Source organism: Carlito syrichta, unplaced genomic scaffold (genome assembly GCF_000164805.1).
Source record: "Carlito syrichta isolate Samal-C Ts95f unplaced genomic scaffold, Tarsius_syrichta-2.0.1 Scaffold288181, whole genome shotgun sequence".
Taxonomy (NCBI): Eukaryota; Metazoa; Chordata; class Mammalia; order Primates; family Tarsiidae; genus Carlito; species Carlito syrichta.
This window is the reverse complement of record NW_007232277.1, coordinates 9,777-19,108: the sequence shown is the minus strand read 5'-3', so window position 1 is coordinate 19,108 and position 9,332 is coordinate 9,777. Positions and strand designations below refer to the sequence as shown.

The 9,332-nt window shown below is 41.2% G+C and overlaps 1 protein-coding gene across 1 annotated transcript in view; it reads right to left on the bottom strand.

Moving 5' to 3' along the window:
* Positions 1–9,332, bottom strand: part of LOC103255494 (E3 ubiquitin-protein ligase RNF213) — a gene marked incomplete at its 5' end in the record, with an annotated part of 39,826 nt that overhangs the window by 20,847 nt on the left and 9,647 nt on the right. Inside the window, 4 exons of the mRNA XM_021710145.1 lie at positions 2,079–2,178; positions 2,272–2,441; positions 3,194–3,376; positions 3,489–3,589. Coding sequence (XP_021565820.1) covers positions 2,079–2,178; positions 2,272–2,441; positions 3,194–3,376; positions 3,489–3,589 — 554 coding nt within the window. The remainder of the gene's footprint in view (positions 1–2,078; positions 2,179–2,271; positions 2,442–3,193; positions 3,377–3,488; positions 3,590–9,332) is intronic.

Sequence of the window (9,332 nt, the reverse complement as noted above, 5' to 3'; positions counted from 1 at the left end):
CCGCGGGCTCAGGCAATCCACTCACCTCAGCCTCCCAAAGGCGCGGGATTACAGGCTGAGCCACCGAGCCCAGCTTGAAACTGTTACATGTTAAAATAAATAACATTTTAAAAATAAACTGTTTTCCAAAACAAAAATTAATTAGTGAGAAGAGTGTCTCTGTTTACATTCCTGCAAATCTCTTTAACACTTGGCTTAATAGAAGTTTAGCTGACTCATTTTATCTGCTTCAGCTTCCAGTCAGTTGTGCTACACTGAAGTATATGAAGAATATCTGGTCTCATACATTATATCGTTGGAAAAGGGAGAAATATTTTAATAGTCATTGCAGATAACTGTGGATATGCTTTTATCTTCTTTGCTACTGTACCAAAACTTTATAAACCATCATTTCTAAAAGTTAGTTGTTGCAATGTGGAACCTGAAACCATTATCGAGCATCTTTTTCATAGTCACTTACATCAAAATCAAATGGCCTACCTTACACTTCATATTGATTCTCCCCCCGCCCACATGATTATGTGACATGAGGCATTGGTCATTTGAAAAATATTGGCTAACTGAGCTATGCAGATCTTGAAAATGTTGACACATTTTTGTTCTGTATTTTTAAAAAACACACCCACACTCATTAATATTACCACAGACTTATTGCCTCAAAAAGTCTTTAAGTATTAGAAAGCAAACAAGCTGATGGTGGAGAATACGTGTTTTCCAAAATTTTTATTTTGGCTTAAAAGTTTGAATTTTATCATCAGCAACAGAGACGTCAATTGTTTTGATGTGATAGGCTCACTTTGCTTGTTTTCAAGAAAGTGCTTGCCAGATCCCCTGGTCTGAATAACTGCAGTTTGCTGGTCACTTTTGCAAGCACAGATGGCATTCCATGAAAAAGCAGGCGGTTTATAACTTAAAAGATTGCTATGAGTGACTTTCTTTGAGATAACCAGTATACTTCAGAATGCAGTGGGATTGTTTTGTGTGTACTTCCCATTTCCAAGAAACATTAAAAAGTCAAGACCTCAAGCCGGGCTCGGTGGCTCAGCCTGTAATCCCGCGCCTTTGGGAGGCTGAGGTGAGTGAATTGCCTGAGCCCGCGGGTTCGAGACCCGCCTGGGCAGCGAGACCTCATCTCTACAATAAATCAAAAAATAAGCCAGGCGTAGTAGCGCATGCCTGTAATTCCGGCTACTCGGAAGGCTGAGGTGGAAGGATCGCCGGAGCCCAGCAGGTTGAGGCTGCGGTGGCCGGGAGCGGCCACTGCACTCCAGTCTGGGCGACCGAGTGAGACTCCAACTCAAAAAAAAAAAAAGTCAAGACCTCAAGGGTCAAACTGTAGGAAAAGTAATAAGTGAAACTAGTATTGAAAAAATCTACATGCACTGGTGGTAAAGAAACAATGACTACTACAGTTTTTTCCTAAAGTGCCAGCAGGTTTATATATCACTGCTTTTTGTAACATCATTGCAAATGTTACCATATTAAAAAAAAAAAAGGAAAATTTGTCTTTAAAAATAGTTTTGCTCTCAGGGACCTCCCCAACATCCATAGGTCCATACAAACTCTTTGAGAAATGCAATACTAGATCAATACAAGTACCACAGATGATACTATTCTTGGACGTGGTCAACATCCTTTCTAAACAAAGAAACATACAGATAGAGCCCATGTTCAGGGGAATATAAGCTTAGAGGACATCTAGGACATTGAGCGTGAAGTTAGATTCGAAGTTATCATCCTAAAAATCACAAAACTAGGTAGTTGTGGAACTAGGATCAAAACCGCTGATTCCTGACTCATGAGTTCCATGTGCTTCACAGCACCATGATCCCTTCCTGGCATTCTGTCCTCTTCCTGCTAAATATATGCTTATGGATAGACTACATTCATGTGTCTATATGTGAAACTGTCAAAACGCAACCAGTATAGATAAACCAAGTTGTCTCTCTCTGAAAAAGTTTCCCTGAATCATGAAATAGTTACTAGTCATGAGAAGAACACTTAGCAGCAAAGAAAGTCATGGTGAAGGAAAAAAGTCAAGACTTTCTAGAAGTAAATCTCCGTGTCGTTATTCTTACCTGTACTTCAAAAGCAGTTTCAGTACCACTGAGCGAATGACAGGAGTTTTATCCACAACATCATTGAATGGGGACAGAGATTTTGTGTGTTCACGGTGTTCTTAAATCAGAAAGAAAAAGGTAGCTCACTGCTTCAGACATACAAAAATGAGGCGAAAAACTGAATTTTTAGGTTTATAGGAAGAAAGCTTACTCTGGGGAGCATTTCTTAAGAGATCCTTTTGTACAAAGAGTAGAGACAGCAGGCTCTCAATCACTTTCTGTTGAGGTGGAGTGTTATCTTTGAAGCACATGGTGGAAACCAGGTCTATGAAAAAACTGTTGCACATCTGCCGGAACTGGGCATGCTTTTCAATGGCTTTCCTTAGAAACAGTTGAAAAATACAGTCAAAAGACCTGTGGAATGTGTTCCAAAATCCCTCCATGCAGATGATTTGAGATTTTAACAGCATTTTGTTTTTAAATAGAAAGATTTAAGTCACTCCTTACGTTGACTAAAACTGGTCTTCAAAATTGCAATAGACAGTATTTAGATTCTTCTCTTTCTAGGAATACTTTGATCATTTAGACCAGCCAGAAATACCCTTCAATATCCTAATTATGCCAAAGCCCAACCACTGGGCTTGACTGGTGCTCCACTTTTAGAAGGGCTCTGAAGGAAGGGAAAGGGAAGGAAAAGCAACATTTAAAGAGCAGGGCCAAGGCCTGCTGAGCCCGGAGCGTGCTAGTTCCTTTTAACTACCTCCACAAAGCTGAACAAGAACTAAGTTTATCCCAGCTCAGTGAATGAGAAGGACATTTACACATCAAGAGGGTTGACCAGGTACATCTAAATTCCTCGGGCCTCTAGTGAGAGCTTTCTTTACTTTATGGCATTCTGGCTTATTTCCTCTAAATATGCTGTCTCCCAAATCTGTGCATGTGTATGTCTTGGGGGAAGAATAATTTTGAGATACCAGATATTAAGATACATAAGTGGTCTTTTTTATGATGGTTCTCTGAAGCTAGGTTTTTTACCAAGTGAAAGTTAGTAGAGTTTATATTTCTGAATACTGTATTTGCCAAAAAATGGAGAACAAAATGAGGAAGTGTTCTTGAGACAAAGGGTGTCTTACCTGTACTCTTGGGAAACCGTTAGAGGGAATCTGTCTGGCAAGTCAGTTAAACAGTAGGGACACATCATCTGCCCTGGGGCAAGCCAGGCTTTGATGCAGCGCTGGCAGTACACATGGTCACAGGGCAGACAGATGGGATCCTGTGCATCTCCCAGGCAGATGGGACACGGCTGAACACCAAACCTAGAATCCAAGAACAGTGATCAGTTCTGAAGCGGAGAAGCTAGCCAGAAGAAGCTGAAAACACCAAAGGTTCAGAATTTTCTCCCTCATGGATCCAAATCAAAGGTCTTACCTGGTGAAGGTCTTGCTGGCTTTGTCTTTACATTCACAAAGAGTGGTCATTACAGCTACAAAAGGCCTGTGGGTCTTGATGTCAGAGTTCTCTTGAAGACACTGAGGAAAGGCAGTGATGAGGAGTTATTAGTAGTGAGCAGGGGCAGACGTCACTGGGCTGGGCAAGTCTCCCAAGGTACAGAAACAGCAGCACCCATTGGAATACTGGCTGGAGACGTGTGGAATCAGGACTATGGTGCATGCGTGCAATGTGAGGCCTTTTTGATTCTTTGTTTCATACCTTCCTTAACTCTAAATGTCCTTTTTGTGATTATGTCGTCTTTTAGAAGACTAAAGTCTCAGCTTCTGATATTCTCCCCCCTTTTTTCTAAGGTCTACCCCCTTCTGCCATGAGATATATCAAACTTTAAGTAATAATAATGTAATAACCATTTAGCTTTAAGAAATCTCAGCATTTTTGGAATATTTGCTTTAAATCATTTTTTTTTAAAGAAACAAAACATTACCAGTACAGTTGCAACTTCATGTTCCTTCCTGATCTCCCTCCCCTGCCCAGAAATAACGACACTTCTAAATTTCTACTTTTAGGGCATTTGTATGCATGCATAAACACGGTATTATTACTATTATTATTTTTTGAGACAAGTTCTCACTCTGCTGCCCAGGCTGGAGTGCAGCAGCATGATCAAAGCTCACTGCAATCTTGAACTCCTGGGCTCAAGAGCTCAACCCATCTCAGCCTCCCAAGTAGCTGGGACTACAGGTATGCACCATCACACACAGCTATTTTTTGTTGTTTTGTAGGGACAACAGGGTCTCACTATGTTGCCCAGGCTGGTCTTGAACTCCTGGTCTCAAGTGATCTTCTTGCCTCAGTCTTCCAAAGTGATTACAGGAGTGAGCCACCACACCCAGTCAGGTGTTATTATTTTGAATGTTTTAAAACTTTGTATCAATGATATCACACTGTACATAGGCTTCTGCAACTCCCTATCGATTCATGTAGGTCCCATCATTCCTGTTAGGTGCTATATGGTACCCACTGATGAATATACCCATTACTTGTTTTCTGGTTAATGGGTATTTAGATTTTTGTGATTCCTGACAGTCTTGTATTCAGTATTCTTGCATGTGTCTGCTTGAGTACAAATGAGAAGTTTCTCTAGGATATAGTTAAAAGTAGAAACACTGGAGACTTTTGGATAAGATGGCAACAGAACAGGTTGGAATGTGAGAGTCTTTGCAAAAGCAAGTGTCCATAAAGACTCTCTGTGTGCTAGTGGGTAAGTGAAAGTCTGTCTGAGAGGGGACTTGGGTTCATGCACCCAGGGCTCTCCTCCGGAGGTAACTGCAACCCATCACTGCCCTGAGATTAGATACCCAGGCACGCAGGATCGTCTGCCATTCTTGGGGCTCTCTTGAGAGGAGGCAACAAAGAACAGCCACCCCTCACCACCTGGTACCCAGCCCTTGCCATCAACTGCAGCAGCAGACTGCACACGAGCAGGAGGAACTGTGGAGAAGGCAGGTCGTGGAAAACCGAAATAAAGCTCCAGCGCCAGTGATGAGATACTGATGGGTGCCATCTTCTCAGTCCCAGGACTGGGCAGAGACCTGCATTGCCCTGCCCAGCCACCATCATGGGGACTCAGAGGCTATCCTCTCATTCAACTTGGAGATGCCCCTCCCCAACACTGGAACAGGCATAGACACGTCAGATCTGAGTGGGAGACTCGAGAGCAGCAGCAGCAAGTAGGGTGAGTCCAGATCTGATCCATCCTCCTCCCACAGTAGTCCGTGGGGCATCTTACCCATGATGACAGCAACTCTATCAGCCTGTGCTGAAAGTAGAGGGGAGGGGTTGGAGACTGGAGCCACTCCTTAAGGCAGAGGAACCTGGAGTTATAGAAATGGCCACAGGGCGAGTTTTTTTTTTTTTCCTTGTTTTTTGTTTTAGTTTTTGCTTTTTTTTTTGAGTTGGAGTCTTACTCTGTCGCCCAGACTGGAATGCAGTGGCTGCTCCCGGCCACTGCAGCCTCGACCTGCTGGGCTCCAGCGATCCTTCTGCCTCAGCCTTCCAAGTAGCTGGAACTACAGGCGCGTGCTACCACACCTGGCTCATTTTTTGATTTATTGTAGAGATGAGGTTTCGCCAAGTTGCTCAGGCAGGTCTTGAACCCACGGGCTCAGGCAATCCACTCACCTCAGCCTCCCAAAGGTGTGGGATTACAGGCTGAGCCACCGAGCCCGGCGCTTTTTTTTCTTCTTTCTATTTTTGTTTATGTTTTTGTACTTGCTTTGTTTCTGTTACTTTAATTTTTTTTTTTAGATTTTCTGTTTGTGTATGGGTATTTTTTGAGGGAGTGTACACAAATAAGGGAGTTTCTGTTTGTATGGTTGTCTGTATGTTTTTTCTTTTTTTCCCTGTTTATTAGTTAGTATGCCTGTTGTTTTCCCTCCTCTTCTCTCTCTCCACCTTCCTTTCGTCTTCCTCCTTCCTTTTTCCATTCTTTTCCCTTATCTCATTTTGCTTTCAAGGGGCAAACACAACCCCACTGCATGGACAGATTGTAAGGCAGTGGGAAGTGGGTTCCAGGGGGCTCACACACTTGTCAGCAGATACTGGGATCTACAGATACCTTCTGAATCACAATTCTCCCCTTAATTAAATATCAAAACTGCAAAAAGCACAGGCCCCAACCTCCAGTACGGCTTCAGAACTGAACAAAACCAGAGGATCTAAATAAGGAAGAATAGGAGATTGAGCAAACAGAAATAAAAGTTATTTCCCCAATTACTGAACGACAGAATTAAAGAAGAGGTGAAAAAAGGGGGAGGAAAACCTACACAAAGGAAGAATATGAGTTTCACACAGACCCCTGGAAGGTCAGCCACTAAGAATACAGACTTTGGAACTCAAACAATGAAAAGCCCCCAGAATGACTGCTCCCAAACCATAAACCGAGATATCAAGATATTAATAGAATAAATAGAAATGAGGAGAGACAAGAGGAAAGAATGAAGGAGTTGATAACTGAGATAACAGTGATAAGGCATACAGTGAATGAAATAAATAACAAACTGATAAGCATGGAAAGCAGAATTAACCAAGCAGAAGAAAGAGTCTGAGAGCTTGAGGTCCAAAATATGGCACTAACCCAAACTGTTAAAAAGATAGAAAAGAAGGTTAAAAAGACAACCTCCAAGAGATGAGCAATTATTTCAAGAGGCTGAACCTAAGATTAATTGGAATCCCTGAGGCAGATAGAGAGACAGAGACTACCCTGGAATAAACATTCCATGAAATTATCCAAGAAAACTTCCCTCATCTCATCAGTGACATGGCCATTCAAACACAAGAGATTCAGAGAACCCCTGTGAGACAACAAATGAGAAGACCAACTCCTAGACACATAGTAATTTGCCTACACAAAGTAGGTATAAAAGAAAAAGTCCTAAAGGCAGCAAGAAAGAAAGGTCAGACTATCTACTGGGGAAGATCAATTAGAATAGCAGCAGACTTATCTACAGAAACACTTCAGACTAGGAGACTTGGGGCCCAATCTTCAAAGTTCTCAAAGATAAACAATTTCAACCAAGAATTACCTACCCAGCTAAGCTAAGTTACATCAGTGATGGAGAATTAAAATTCTTCCTAGACATTCATTCAATCCCTAAGCGTTTACGCTGCCTCCAGATCAGCTCGATAAGAAACATTTAAGAAAGTATTAAACACAGAAGAAAGGAAAAAAAGAGTGACAACGCCCTTCCCAAGAATGCAGGAAAACTGAAAACACACATAAATCAACCCCCAAATCAAAAGAAAGACAACAAACAAACAGCAGCAGCAACAACAAACTCTATAAAAACATGACAGGAATAAACTCTCACATCTCAAGTATTAGCCTGAATGTGAATGGACTAAATGCACCACTGAAAAGATATAGAATGGCAAATTGGATAAAATATCATGAGGCAACAACATATTGTCTCCAACAGACTCATCTCACCAGAAAGGACACTTATAGATTCAAAGTAAGAGGATGGGAAACAAAACTTGAGGCAAACAGAACACAAAAGAATACAGGAGTTGCAATCTTAATATCAGACAAAATGCCCTTTAAGCTATCAAAAATTAAAAATGATATGGAAGGTCATTACGTAATGATAAAAGGTTCAATCCATCAACAAGAAATATCTATCCTAAACATATATGCACCCAACATATGAGCACCAAATTTTCATAAAGCAGCTTCTAGATAAACTAAAAGAAGATATTGATTCTAACACTATCATAGCTGGGAACTTGAAAACCCCACTAGCAACCCTAGACAGATCATCAAGACAAAAAATCAACAAGGAGATCTGGAAACTCAATGTGATGTTTGACCAAAAGGACTTAACTGATACCTACAGAACGCTCCACCCAACAACCACGGAATATACAATCTACTAATCACCACATGGAACTTAATCTAAGATTGACCACATCTATCCTCGGCCATAAATCAAGCATAAACAAATTCCATAAGTTTGAAGTACTGCCATGCATCTTCTCAGACCACGGTGGAATAAATAATAAATATCAACACCAACAAAATTCCCCCCAAAACCCACAAAGACATGGACACTAAACAGCATGATGCTAAACAACTCCTGCGTCAACATGGAAATCAAAACAGAGATTAAAAGATACCTAGAAACAAATGAAAACAAAGAAACACCTTACCAAAATCTCTGGGATACCATGGAAACAATACTAAGAGGGAAATTCATATCTCTACAAACACGTGAAGAAAATGGCAAGATCACAAGTTAGTAGCCTAACAAATCACCTAAGGAAGCTAGAAAAGCATAAAGAACACCAAAACCCTAACTTCAGCAGAAGAATTCAGATCACCAAAATAAAAGCCCAAATTCAGGACAGAGAAGACAAAAATATAATACAAAAAAAAAAAAAAAAAATCAATGAGAGTCCATCTCCTCTCTCTACCCATCCTGGAAGCCCAACTGTCTGGGTGGTTTGGCCTGTTTCCACTCATCTGAGCAGTGACTGACAGGCAGGAAGACACAGGATTGTTTCCTTTACTATGTTGGGCCTTGATTTATCACAACAGGTAAAACAGAAGAGTGAGAGACTCTATAGTGGATGGTGTTAGATGTTGAGGTGGATATTGATTGTTTGATAGTTCCTAGGACAGAGGCTCGTTCAAGATGTATTTCAGAAATCCTGGCCAGGTGCAGTCACTGTAATCTCAGCACTTTGGCAGGCTGAAGCGAGAGGATTGCCTAAGTCCAGGAGTTTGCAACCAGCCTGAGCAACATGTCAAGACCTCATCTCTACAATTTAAAAAAAAGGAGGACTCAGGCATGGTGGCCTGCACCTGTAGTCCCAGCTAATTGGAAGGCTGAGATGGAAGGATCACTTGAGCCCAGGAGGTCGAGGCTATGGTGAGCCATGATCATGCCACTGTATTCCAGCCTCGGCAACAGAGTGAGATCCTCTAACTCAAAAAAAAAAAAAAAAATCAATGAAACCAAAAGCTGATTTTTTTAAAGGATAAACAAGATTGATGGACCCCTAGCTAGACTGGCCAAGAAAAAGAAGCCCAAATAAACATAATCAGAAATGCAAAAAAGATGAAGTCACAACTGATTCTGAAGAAATACAAAAGATTATCAGAGATTACTATGTACACCTGTATGGAAACAAACTCGAAAACCTAAATGAAATGGAGGACTTTCTTACATCACACAACCTCCCCAGGTTGAAACAAGAGGAAATCGAGACCCTAAATAGACTAATAACAACCCAGGAAATCAGCTAACTACCTGCAAAAAA